General features: G+C 42.3%; 1 protein-coding gene across 1 annotated transcript; it reads left to right on the top strand.

Annotated features, from left to right (window-relative positions):
• The first annotated feature begins 1,864 nt into the window (after nt 1-1,864).
• On the top strand, nt 1,865-6,751 carry SAT1 (spermidine/spermine N1-acetyltransferase 1). The gene is made up of 6 exons (XM_015415436.1): nt 1,865-2,135; nt 3,776-3,827; nt 3,926-4,009; nt 5,283-5,384; nt 5,494-5,534; nt 6,233-6,751. Exons 1-6 carry the CDS (start codon nt 2,070-2,072, stop codon nt 6,401-6,403), a joined length of 516 nt encoding a protein of 171 aa, XP_015270922.1. The 5' UTR covers nt 1,865-2,069; the 3' UTR covers nt 6,404-6,751.
• Nucleotides 6,752-14,166: the final 7,415 nt, after the last annotated feature.

The raw sequence follows: 14,166 nt of genomic DNA, 5'->3' as shown, positions 1-14,166 counted from the left end.
CATTGTTGTGAGAATAAAAGGGATAAAAGGGAAGTATTGTAAGCTGCTAGGTTACTACTGGTGGGGAGTGGAGGGAGGGGGAATGGACGGAGGTAAATAAATCCACACCAAACAAAACCAGGAAAAAAAATCCATTGGGGGGGGGGAAAACAAGAGTCAAACTTTATGCACTTTTAATACAAAACACAAGAAAGGAAACTTGACTGCAGCCTGCATACCCTGTGCATGATTTAGCAGTTCACATCTCAGAAGCAATCAAATGCTTCTGAGGCCCCTGAGCGGGGGGGGGCCCCAGCCCTTCGCTCTTCCTGCGCCTCCGGGAAAGACAGAAAGGGACATCTCTTCCCCAACCCGTTTTAATACCCTGAAGATGAATATATTTCACAAAGCACATTTAACATGACGCCTGCATGCCTCCATTCATTTCACATTGGTTTCATCCTGCTCTGTCTCGAGGAAGCGACCCGGCTCCCCTCTTCACGACCCTTCTTGGGAGCAGCAGATCCAAGCCAGTTCTTAAGCACGTGTCACTGAGCAGCTGACCCACACTCGCCCCCCTCCCCGGTTGCCTCCATTGCTTGCAACCTGCAAGTTCCTCGGGGGCAGCGAGCCACCCCTTTGTCATCCTGGGTACAAAGCAGACTTGCATCTGGGAGCAGCGTCACTAAAAGAGATCTTCCGATTTGGAAAACCCCCTCCCCGCATTTTGGGGTGCTGGCAAGGCTCGTCTCAGCCCCTCCTTGAGATCCAGCATCCCACCGAACAAGAAGCGCCCTCCTGCCTCCCTAAATTCAGCTTTGCAAACTCCCCGCAGGTAAACCTCCACTCACCTGGCCAGTGCAGGACTTTACTCCGTTAAAGAGCCCCTCCCGAGAGGGCTCAAGGGAGGAAAAAAACCCCCCCCCCCCCCCGGCCCCCTGCACGAGCGTCGCAGCTGCCGTGGAGAACAGCGCAGGCGGCCATAACTTTTTTAAGAGCCCCTCCCGAGAGCTGGGGGAACCAGAATGACCTCTTGTGTGTGATGTCCCAGCAACGCCGCTCAGACATCACACGTGAGAATTGGAATTTGCCCCTGCGAGTCCTGCGCAGCTGACGAGAACAGCGCCAGCAGCCATAACTTTTTAAACCCCCCAGCTGGGAGAGCCAGAATGAGGTGGAATTTGCGAGAGGTGGAATTTGACCCTGTGAGTCCAAGGCCACAACCTTGGCAGCGGCTCAGGGAGGCAAAAGAACGTTTTGCCCCACCCACCCCCGCATGGGCGTTGCAGCTGCCACTGTTACAGTGCCGGGGGCCATAACTTTTAAAGAGCCCTCCCGGAGAGCTGGGTGAGCCAGAATGACCTCTCTAGCCGCTCAGGGGCAAATTCCACCTCTCGCAAATTCCACCTCATTCTGGCTCTCCCAGCTGGGGGGGGGGGGGCTCTTTAAAAAGTTATGGCTGCTGGCAGCGGCAGCAGCAGCGCTAATGGCAGCGGCAACGGGGCCCCCGGGGTGGTGGCCTTGGAGTCCTAGGGGCACATTCCACCTCTCGCGTGGCAAATTAAGGAGGAGTTGCCTTTACAGTGAAGAATGGTTCGACAAAGCTTCAGTTCTACTGAACAAAAATAGCCGAGCGATGGGGTTTAATTTTTCTCTGTAGCAACGCTTTTGTTCCATCAGGGGGCGATGGCTACATAGCTTGGCTCTGCTTTTTGGCTCACGCCTCGATGAGTCATAAGACTCTGCGGAATTCCGTTTCCCAGAATGGTGACGCCATTGGCGGAGGGGGGGTGGAGACAAATAGATTGGCACAGCATCATTGGTTGGAAGGCTGAACTGACGAACTTGCACACTGGCATAAATAGAGGCTGTTGTGGCAGCGCCTTAGCAGAAACAGTAGACCTTGTGGTGTGTTTGTCCGCGTGCTGTTTCCTGCGTCTTGCCGCTGGGGGATGCTTGCTGCCTGACTGTGCGTGTGCCGCCGACGCCAACGCCGCGCCCGGGACACGAATGAAGAAACTGCTTCTCCTGCTCTTCAATTTTCGGGGACTCACGCGAGGGGGTGGACGCAGGGGGAAACGCCGGCGAAAATGGCCACGTTCCGTATACGTGCTGCGCGGCCCGAAGACTGTGCCGATCTGCTGCGCCTCATAAAGGTACATTGCTTTATGCAAACTCGGTAACGTTGCCTGCCGGTCACGTACGCGCAGCCCAAAATGCTGAACGCAGGCTTAATAAAATAGAAGTTAGTCCCCTTTGCCTCCTCTGTTTTTTAAGGTTTTGGAAAGGCAGGAACAACGTTTTGAGAAAGAAAAGATATACGTAACGTGGCTCTATCTGAGGGGGGAATCTCTGAAAGAAAGGAGAGCCGGGCTGGGTGAATTGGCAAGGACTGAACAGAGAGCTGTGTAAAACGGATGTACTTAACGGGCACCAAAGTTTAGTTTAAAACCACAGATGAACAAGACCATAAAAGGAAGAGGTTTGAGGCTTCTGTTTGATCTTCTTTCCCAGCCTGAGCCGCCATCTGCTATAATTGGATAGTGCAACAACACTGGGATCTGCCCAGGTTTAGCCAGAGTGGGCATTCCCACCCAGCAGCTGCTCACAAATTTTTAGCAGTAGAAAAGAGTAAGGGTCCAGTAGTACCTTAAAGTCTAACAAAATATGTGACAGGGTATGAGCTTCCGTGAGTCACTGCTCGCTTCTTCAGATACCTTGTAAATTTTCTTGATATCTTGATCTTTCACAAATGTTTTGCATTCGTACTGGATGCTTGTCTGTGTTCTCTACATTTTCAGGGGATCTCCTCCAAACACACACACACCCCTTTGTACATATAGCCAGTGTTCCCTCTAAGCTGAGTTAGTCTGAGCCAGCTCACAGATTTTTTAGCCTCCGGCTCACACATTTTTGTCTCAGCTCAGGAAGGATGGCTCCAGAGCAAACTAATTTGGGCAGTAGCCAAATTGCTCACTCACAACTTTAATGGCAGTAGCTCACAAAGTAGATTTTTTGCTCACGAGACTCCACAGCTTAGAGGGAACATTGCATATAGCTTAAGGTAAAATTTTCTAGGGTGGGATGTTTTGTTACTTTCGCAGTGGAACAGTTCACCCTGGGCAGATAACCTTTGCCCTCCGGTCAGGAAAACATCCCATGTGCCCCCTCCCACATCTTGTGCAACAGACTGTATAATCTTTGCCCTATGTACAAGGAAGTGGCTTTTGTTTTTTTTAATAAGTGAAGACAGATTCAGCTGCTGTAACTTCCCTGTCCTGGGGCTGTATACCCCGGTTCTTGAAAAACAGCAAGCAAAAAGATTGCACCATCTATTTAAATGATCAACAGCTCCTTTTTATTTAAGATGTTCCTGATGTCCAATTTAAGCTTTATTTATGTAATGTAAATTACTTAGATGAATCGTTGTTCATTCTGTTCTTGCTGACATCAAACGAGGTAACAGATCCATGCTGCCATGGTCTACATCTTGACTTGAAAGTAAGTTACACTGTTTGGTATAGCTTAGTCCCAGGTTGCAGCCTTAAGGTTCTCTAGATAGCTCTGTAAATGCCTGTGCCTTACAGACCTTGCAGCATCCATGTACTGTTCTGAATCCTGTCCTGATTCTCTGATGAACTGCAGAGATTGGATGTGTGTGTTGAAAGCACTATATATAAAAAAAGAACTTTCCCACCTTTGTAAACAGCTGGCCAAGGATAACAGAACAGAAATACAAAACATACTATCAGAAGCTAGTACAATGAGGCAATAACCCTACTTTCTTTTTCGACAGGAACTTGCTAAATATGAAGAGATGGAGGATCAAGTAGTGCTGACTGAAAAAGGTAATATTGTAGGTTATTTTCTGTCAGAGTAACTTTATGACAGGTTAACCAGATTATAAAAAAATGATACTGAGATTTTATTTACTGTTATCTTGTAGATCTGCTTGAGGATGGCTTTGGTGAACACCCTTTCTACCACTGTCTTGTTGCAGAAGTGCCAAAAGAACATTGTACACCTGAAGGTGAAACTTGAACTCTTTTTTGGTTTATTAAAAAATAATAAAATATAAACTGCACTTAATATTACTTGTAGAGTATCTGTATGGTTGTAGCAACAAATTACAGCAAGAGTCAGTGTTAAAACTTAACCTGTTGAAATAAGAAAAGTGTAGCTTTTCAATTAACTGTTCTGTTGCCTTGAAGACCATGGAAGACCAGGTATAATTGGAAAATATACTGTAATACCACTTCATTACATGGTTGTTCTTGTTTGACCCTAATTTATCGATATGTAATCCTGTTGAATCACATGTTTTCTTCAATTTGTCCCCAATCTTCAGGTTACAGTCTCTAGCTTCGCCATGTACATGGCCCTTCCGTGTACATGGATGGGCGGGGAGGTAACTAAAAGATCCGTTACACAATAAAGTAGATGATCATGATATATGAGGTAAGGTCTCCAGGGACAAATATTATTCCCAAACATCTACCTCACAAAGAACAAAGACAGAGAAAAAGCATACAAAACACTCGGCAGATCAGAAATCCTGTGTGTAATCTTTTAATAGAGATTTGGAGTTCTAGATTTTGACTGGGATGTTGTAGGAAAAAGATTACCAGTTGCAATAATTCATTCCTTTCCCAGTGGAAGAGCAGAATGTGCAAGCAATAAAACCAAGAAGGAACTTGGGATGCAATTGACTGAAGAGTAAAAGCTTATATATGAATGGCTGTTTCATGAACAACTGGCCATAAATTAATGTAGAAAACAGTATTCAGATGTGTTCACTTTGAGAGTCCTGTGTTCATTTTTTAAAGGAATCAGTTGAGATGACTGCCACAATATTCTGATCTGCCGTGTAATATTGTAGACGTCTGACTTATATTTGGTCATGCCAATAAATCATTAGGGAATGTACAGAATATCTCTACCAAAAAACTGTAATTGTGATGTAAAGGTTGACTGCCAGGTACTGCAGTGGTGTGACCATGTAGGTATGTACAGCACCAACATTCAGGTGTTTGTCCCCAATAACTGTAATGTTGACTTTGAGACTTCTGGAGTATTCCAAGATAATCTTTACTTGTTAAGAATGCCTACCCAGTTTGCAGCACTACTCTTCTTATAGACAGTACGTTATGTTCTCACATTGACCAATGGCAGCGTAATATATTAATTTTGCATGTACACAGAAACTGTTGTGACATATGCATGTATGATATGAAAGATACTAACTCTTTTCTTCCTAATGAAATTTCACTTTGTGGTAAAGTAACTATAATCTTTCATTACAGGATATGGAATTGTGGGCTTTGCAATGTATTACTTCACTTATGACCCATGGATTGGAAAACTGTTATATCTTGAAGACTTCTTTGTGATGAATGAGTTCAGAGGTATCATTTATCCTGAAATTTGAAGACTTCTTTGTGATTAAGTTCAGAGGAATCATTTAGCTTTAAACTGTTCTTAATCCAAGATCTAAAAACATTTAATTCTTTTTAGGTTTGGGCATTGGTTCTGAAATTCTAAAGAAACTGAGTCAGGTAAGTAGACCTCTTTCAGACTGCAAAGTTTTGTTCTCTAAAGCAGCCACTTAAGCAAAGTCAAGTAGTTATCACCACCCCTGTGTGTATAGCTTGCAAATTAATCCATACAGATTTTGCAGTGCTCATAGCCAAGCAGTTGACAGATCACACCATGATAATAATCATAAAAAGATATTCCCATAGGTGCAGGAAATAGTTTAACGGAATGCAAAAGAGATCCAACATGCTTCCACAGAACAGGTCAGTGTATTGCTCATGAGGAAGGCATTCTGTGAAAACACAGAGATCTATGTTGTGTGCATTTAAACTGTTTCTTTCACCTAGTCAAACTGATGTTCCCTGGAGTTTTGACACTACATTCTTTGGAATGATTGAAGTCCTCCACCCAACCCACATTAGGTTTTCTCCCCCCACTGATGATCTACAGTGATAATATATTATTTTCAGTTGTATAAATGGACATTCCCCTTAAAAAAGCGTTAATGGTTGAAATTGTAAAGGAGTCAAGAGCCAAGTGTTTTCTGAAACTTCTGCAGAACCTTGAATGTATGATTTTGAGATGCTTAGTACAATTACTTAGCATGGAGAGTAAATAGCTGATAGCGAGGATTCAGTGAGGCAACAGAACTGCTGACACATGTGCCAACAGATAGGAGTACTATCTCCAGTTTCCATGTTCTATTTGCTTCCTCTAGACGGCTGTCAAGTGTCGTTGCAGCAGCATGCACTTCTTAGTGGCAGAGTGGAATGAGCCTTCCATCACGTTCTACAAGAGACGGGGAGCTTCCGACCTGTCATCTGAGGAGGGCTGGAGACTCTTCAAAATAGACAAGGAGTACTTGATGAAGATGGCAACCGAAGAGTGAGGGCTTTTGCCTGGCCAATAACAAATTCCATCCAATCATCTTTGTGTTCTTCCTACCTTGCTTTTCCTACACTTTGTACTGAAAAAAATTAGTGTGAACCCTAATTCAAAAGCTTTAATTACCAGTGGCATTGTTGCATAGATATGACTGGAGTTCTGTGACCCCAGCCCCACAGGTAGTAACAGTTGTGGCGTCGGCTATTTGTCTCTATCCTTCATCAGTGCACTTGTCATCCTAAAATGTATATTGTATATAACTTCATTCTTGTAAGTGTCATTCAAATGTGTACAATGTACACACTGGTAGGGTTTTTGTTTTAATTATTTACGTTCATAAATAAATGTTTTCCATTGGTGTGGGTTTGTGGACATTTTTTTACAGGCTTTCTGCTGCGTGTACTTGCTGTTTGTTAGTCGGCATGCGGAGTTGCATGGAGAGGGTTAGGAGGAGGGCTCCTGTGCTTTTCAGCTGCAGATTCTCCAGCCTTTGTTCCAGATTGCCACCCCTGTTACTTTCCTCTCTTTGCACCACCATCACTGCTATTTCTCTTTGTCCATGGCCAGCTTGAATAGTTTTCCATGTTGTGGTGAATACTTAGAACATCTAAGTTAGTTTCTCTGGGCTGGGTTCACCTGAATCAAAAGGTGGTGCCACCTTAGAGGGATTAAACCAGCCCCATTAACCTGGTGCCCCCTTTTAAAGGATCTTTAAGCCAGGCAGCAAAGTGAAGAAGGGATTATAGTATGGAAAAGGAAGCTTTCTCCCCGGCTCAATCGTTTTGCGTATAGATTGTTCTAATTCCATTGCAGTTGGCTGGCACAAGAAAACAGGAAGACCAGGCAATAGCATGCAGCCTTCTTCTACCCTGCCCCCTCACCCTACTTATCTGGTGTACAAAGTTTGAGCAACTAAACTCCTTATCTTCGCAGACCTGCAGAAAGACAAAGTTTGCTTTCCTCTTGGAAATTAGGTCCTAGCATTCTTCTTTTGATACAGAGCATTACAAAGTGCTGGGTACTGGAAATCATATAGAGAATCCTATGCATATTCAGATATCTTTGCAGTCTCCAGTGTTAGTATTTGCTGCATCGGGCCTTGAAAAAAGAGGTTCTTGTTTTTCTCATTGTGCATATTGGGAGCTAAGACTGAAACACTAATTTGCACAAAACCACGCAATGGCAGTGATGAGACTTAAAGCCACAGTTAGTGGGTGGGAAAGGTGAAACTCACCCAAGATCTGACGTCTAAAGTCATAGCTAGATAATGACCAAGACCATCTATTCACCTTGACTGCCATGCAGATAATGCATTTCAGGGCCAACATAGATCATACATTTTACATAAGGAAGAGATCCTGCGTAGTCTAAGGCCAAATGATTGGCTTACTGTATATCTTTGGGTAGATGTGGGAATAAGGGATTTCCTTTGCCTAAGATACTTTCCATATCCTTGGTTGTATGCTACAGCACCTAACCCAAAAGCTGAGGAAGATAACAATTGATAGCAACCAGCAGATTAAATTTAACAGCACAACAATTAAGCAGTACATATAGCAGGTTCTAGGTTAACTGCATTTTCAAGCAAAGGATGTGTTCATGAGTACATACAGCTTAGTGAAGACTTGTAGCTGCACCAGGGCAAAGAAGCAATCTAGGCTAGATAATAGGCTGCATAATAAAGAAGGATCTATAATTACCGTTATGTAACATGTTTCTATATAAGTGCGATTCAGACAAGGTCATTGAATGACTGTAAAGGATGCAGAAAGTTTTGTGCAAAATGTAGATTGAAAGATCATGACTATTTGCTTGGGTGGGGCTAATGACACCATTATAAAAGCATCTAAAACAGCAAATTGATATGAGCAACTCATTTCTTAAGAGTTGTAAAATACACACAAATGCTCATTCAGTGAAAACAGTATGTTAAACTCTGTTAAAAGCCAGCACTTCTATTTATGCAGCATATTACTGAACACACAGGCTCAGCCACAGAACTTTGATCTCCTGAAGCATCAAATGCTGAAAGATGGCAGGATCTTGGGGTTAGACTGACCACAATCAGAGGTATAAAAAGCCCCATGTTTTCTGCAGCCTATGTGATTGACCTGGAACTGTGTTGTGCTGCATGAAATGTGCATTGGTTTGGGGTAGTACTATATCCAATAGAAAACACCCCTTGGTTCTTGTGATTTTATCTCCACCCCCAACTGTGAATGCATCACAGACCAACTGCATTTCTATAAGGGCACAGGCACCATGGAAAAATCTGTACAATGAGTTACACTACAACAGGGAATCCATTCCTTCTGTGTTGGGATGTATGCTGTACTAAATTATTAACCTTGGTCCTTCTGAACAGTCAGAGGTGTCCTTTATAAGTAGCAAGCCTTTCCCTTGAAAATTATTGAACTTTACCTGAAAGTTTCATAGCATGAGCTGTACAGAAACTAGATAAAGCAAAAACTACATGTCTGCTTTTATTACCTACTAAATATAGTGAAAGGGAAAGCCAACTACAAGTTGAATTAGAATCTCTTTTCTGTGTTTCTTACTCTCCCATCATCCCCACACACTTTTCTCATCTATGCTCTGCCTAGCAGCAGTCACCAACCTGCCTTTTCCAACAGAAGACAGAATAGCACAGAGGTGTGACAGTTTTAACGCTGCTGCTGCTGGCATTTCACACCCTCTGGCAAGACTTCCAACAAAATGCCTGGAAACAACCCCCCCCCTCATTTGTTGTAACCAGAGACTGATACCCATGACATGAGAAATGTGTTTTAGACTCCTCAAAGTAACACAAGGAAATTGCTCAGATTTTTCCTTGATCTGAGTCATTTGGAGCTTTCATTCATTTGCCCATAGAAGGCACATTTTTCAGACATTGCAGCAGCAGACAACCATGTTATTTGATCCTTTTAAAGAAAATTCCAGACCACCTAGTATCAGCTTCTTTGGAAAGTACAGTGCTGGTGCAGATAGTCCAGAAAGAAAAGCTCATTTGCATTTGCTCAACCCAATGAATTTTTTGTATTTTTCCTCTAGGCATTTACTATCAATTAGTAAAATGGCAACAACTAATTTTCCTGGACAGTCATCACGAAAGGGAAATGAGTGGGCCACTACTAGCGCCTCCCCCCCATCATGCCACTAACTGCCTCAACAGCACCTAATGGGAGCCCTGATTTGACCATGGTGGTTGCAGGTGCCCAACATCTTTTCCATATCAGCTATATAGCAGTATTCAGCCGCCACCCCTAATGCTTAGAAATGTACTGCTCATCTGTGTGTGTTTATTATCTGTTGTAAGAGTATATAAACTACAGGACATTTTACTGGTTGACAACAGGTGATGAACATGGTTTAATAACTGAATGGAAATTTTATCTATTCTAGGTGCCAACAGAAGAATTCTAGTATTCTCCTTGTGCCAGTTTGGTGTAGTGGTTAAGTGCGTGGACTCTAATCTGGGAGAACCGGGTTTGATTCCCCACTCCTCCACTTGCACCTGCTGATGTGACCTTGGGTCAGTCACAAGCTCTGGCACAGCTGTCCTTGAAAAAGAGCAGTTTGTGTCAGAGTTCTCTCAGCCCCACCCACCTCACAGGGTGTCTGTTGTGGGGAGGGGGGGGAAAGGAGTTTGTAAGCCGCTCTGAGACTCCAAGTGAAGGGCGGGGTATAAATCCAATCTCTCCTCCTCCTTGAAACATAAGCAATGGCTTTTCTTTACAATCACTATGATAGCAGTTTTCCAGTTGTTCTCCACATTGTTCCCCCCCACACATACACACACTAGTTGCATGGTTCTCATGCAACATTTTTAAAGGGAAATAAACAGTTTACAGGACTTCTGCCTACAGTTTGTAAGTGGTTCACATGATGGCCTTATGCAGGGTATGGTGGTAGAGGATAGAAGGTTGAAGTACATCATTTTATTAGCTGACTTCAGAAATCATTTTAACCCACAAGCTGATAAGCAGAAGACACATCCAGAAAGAAGTCTCTTGAGGTCACTGAAGTTGTGCAACTCTGTTAAGTACCTACCCAGGCCATAAAAGAACAGAATGTTGCCAGGGGAGTATTATTCCCGGCATGAGACAGAACATACAGGTTATATACACCACAGTGCTAAAGTAAACAGGAAATACTGCTTCTGCAGCTTTAATGTATGAGGAAATGAGACTGTTAGCTAATAATTTCAGAGGGGTAACCATGTTTGTCTGTTGCAACAAATATAAATAGTTGGGTGGCACCTTAAGAGTTTAAAAAATCCTTCCATTGTAAGAATTAAAACCCACTCATTCAGAGAGTCCACAAAATGCAGTTTAGGTACTTGAGTGCACCAAAGTTTATACTGGAATAAAACTTCTTAACCTGCACTTCAAGGTACAATGCAACTTCTCTTAATTGTTAGCCAAGAGCACCTACATTTTAAACTGAAAAACATTTGATTACAGAATTAACTCTCTGATAATCTAGCCTGATGGAAAAGTTCCAGTGAGCTCAAGAGTTTGCACAATGTTTTGTGTCAATTTGGTGGGGCCTAACAAAAGATATTACATGAAATTTGTTCTTGGTTTTGGATTTTTAGTCATTTGGCATGGACCAATATGGCTGCTCATAACTGGTTTCTGCTTTACAGATACCCAGTTTAGATTTTTAGAGAGCCTGCATGGTATAGTGGTTAAATTGTTGGACTGCATCTGGGGAAGCCAGGTTCAAATCCCCACTCTGCTATGGAAGCTTGCTGAGTTACTTCGGGCTAGTCACATACTCAGCCTAACCTACCTCACAGGGTTATTGTGAAGATAAAATGAATGAGAGAAGAGTTTTATTTATATTATTTATTTATTATTTATTATTTATTTATTTTTGAGATTTATATCCCGCCCTACCCATACGGCCCAGGGCGGCAAACAAGCGGCAGTGCCGACGATAAAACATAAGTTACAATTAAAACCTCAATAAATGCAAACTAAAATGGTGCTAACAAGATAAAAGCAAGCCTGGGGGGGAAGGAGCACTTAACGGAGTTTCTCCATAACATAAGGCAGAACTGCCCATGACTCTATACGTCCATAACCTTAAAATTTATCTCAAACATTTGTTAATATAGACTACCAGATACCTCCTTTCTTCTCCTTAGCATTCAAAGAAACTATCTGTCTTGTTTGGGTGTTGAAAGTAATTTGGATGTACCTACATGAATTTGTTCTTGGGTTTCGATTTCTTTATGCCTAGACACTGCCTTCTCAGTATTCCATCAATCTCCAACATAGATTGGAATGCATTCTAGGGTATGTCACCTAAACAGTCAATCGAAACAGCTAGAACACATAGGCATGCAATCTTTGGGCTCCCCCACAACTGCCAATCCTTTCCACTGAACTGTATGTGTCAGAGCTAGAACCCTTTGCAAGCAAATGTTTTGTTTGGGATGGCCCATAACAGTCAGAGTTTACACATTTTAGGGCAATCTTCAGGATGCTTTTACATAGGCTTGAATCAAAGCAGTGACAGGCAAACACAGACTAGAACCTTACACATTGCTAGTACTTGATTTTACCAGCAGGCATTTCCAGTTCTTGAACAGACAAGCCACTCTTCAGATTCAAACACAATGTCCCTTTCCGGCAGTGGGAAACGGATGGTATGGAATCAATACCAAGTATATGCATGCTTCCCCTCTATTACTGCTTTAGATGCCATCCACAATATTAGCAGGGGAATTTCATTTCCAAGTTTTATTGTGTTTTAAGTGTCATCCACAAAAAGAGAAAACTCACCCACACACGCACAACTGATTTTTAAAAGCGAGATCTCGTTACACTATGTAATGCAAGGATTAATCAGTGCTGTGAGGCAGCATGTCAGGCAGAGAAAGAGTACATTAAAACATTAGTAAAAATTTGGGTTCAGCACAAAATCAGATCGAATGGAGAACAAAGATAGACATGTACACAGAAAACCAAGTCAAGCATTAGCCTTGAGACAAGTGGAACCATGCTCAGAGACAGTACACCAGATGCACAGGGGTCAAAGAAGAGCTGTTTGCTTCTCTCATCATCCTGAAATCATCTGGTTGGGCACTACTGTAAGCAGCTGGGTGATCTAGATAGAGGCTTGATCTGATACTTGCTTAAGTGCAGCTCCACTATATCCCCAGGATACAATTTCCTGCACCTAAGAATGTTCCAGCTTCCAAAGCACTTTGGCTCTAGTCAATGTAAAATATACCCTGGATTTGGATATATATATTTTTAAAAAGCGCTTTTAGAATTTTCACCCTTGTGGAGAAGGAGTTAAAGTCAAAATAAAACAACTATATTTAACTGTAAATGTTTGTTTTGGGAAAGAGACTATTACAGAGGTGATGTGTGTCGGCACGAAAGTGTCATGCGTAAAAACAGGAAGGACTGCTTTGATGTCTTCAATGAGGGAGAGCAAAGCTTTCAAAAAAACAAAGCTGGCAGCAGAAGCACCACTACATTACTGATAGTTTGATTAGACTACGGTATAGTATGAAGTTCCATACAAAGAGGATAGCTATACAGAGATCTACACAGATAGCATACAAGTACCCTTATTAAAGAGACCAAGAGAACCGACGTGGGAAGACCGATTAAGAATGAGACAGTAGTACCACCTGAAACATTGTATCAGAGCCCCTGCCTTGGATGTACTATGTGAGAACTGATTTTATATGTAACTTGAAATTTGATTGTTTTACTGATTTTACTGTTTGTATGGCATTGCCTCTTGTTAGCCGCCCTGAGCCCACAGTGGAAGGCCAGGATAGAAGTTTAATAAATAAATAAATAAATACGATAGCTTAGAATTACCCTGGCAACATCACCTCTTCATGAACCATAATGCTGTACAACTAATAAGACATTTGAAATGTAAAGCACATAAAAAGCTGAGCTTAGAATTACCCTGGCAACATCACCTCTTCATGAACCATAATGCTGTACAACTAATAAGACATTTGAAATGTAAAGCACATAAAAAGCTGCCAATGTGACTGATAGTGTTCCTATTTTGATTGCCCAATATCTTTAGAATGTACAGAAACATTCAATGTAGGGTTAACTTCTTCACTCTCATGTTTGAAATTCATTTACCAACTTTTTAATTTGAGACAAAAACAGAGATACTGCCAGTGTGTTACCATTTTGCATTTCACCCCAGAAATTATGGATGTAAATGACTGTGAGTAATGAATGATGTGTGTGTTGTGGCCCATCCTACACAAAATGTTTGTGTCTCCTTTGTTCTACAGCTCTTTTCCCTGGCTGGCAGAGAATAAATCATTAGCTATGCTATGGTTAGTTCCCACCAGTGCAGCATTCTGATCCTTACTGAGCTGTGCATTCAAGCAAGGAAAAAGACCTACAGGAAAAAAAAACAAGCATTTCTGTTCCCATCCATCTATGGAGAGAAGTGCACAGATGCTTCATTATACACTTCCCACTGACCTTCGTCGTCCAGAAGAGTTTCATTAAAGAGGAGAGGGGGATGGAAGGCTCAGACAAGAGACAAAGCCATTGTCTTTGTGCTCCTTTTGTCAAGTTCACTAGCCTACTGCTAGACATAACTACAGTGCAAAGATGTTAAGCTCGCTCACCCCAGTAACACAAAAAAGCGTTGTTAGATTCTTTCTAAAAATGCAATTCATTCTCCTTTGTCAACTTAATATTAAGATATTGGTTAACATGTCCAGACATAAGAACTGCAGACAGTTTTTTTTAACCTTCCATT

This window comes from Gekko japonicus, unplaced genomic scaffold (assembly GCF_001447785.1).
Source record: "Gekko japonicus isolate JY-2015 unplaced genomic scaffold, Gekko_japonicus_V1.1 scaffold1295, whole genome shotgun sequence".
In the NCBI taxonomy this organism is placed as follows: Eukaryota; Metazoa; Chordata; class Lepidosauria; order Squamata; family Gekkonidae; genus Gekko; species Gekko japonicus.
The sequence above is the reverse complement of the archived record's forward strand: the minus strand, read 5'-3'. Positions and strand labels throughout refer to the sequence as shown.

What these genes read in the sequence shown, in the direction of transcription:
- SAT1 (XM_015415436.1), top strand. Translation starts at nt 2,070, where the DNA reads ATGGCCACGTTCCGTATACGTGCTGCGCGGCCCGAAGACTGTGCCGAT. An exon ending in ATCTGCTGCGCCTCATAAAG is followed by an intron (nt 2,136 to 3,775) that starts GTACATTGCTTT and finishes CTTTTTCGACAG; the next exon opens with GAACTTGCTAAATATGAAGA. An exon ending in TTCTAAAGAAACTGAGTCAG is followed by an intron (nt 5,535 to 6,232) that starts GTAAGTAGACCT and finishes TGCTTCCTCTAG; the next exon opens with ACGGCTGTCAAGTGTCGTTG.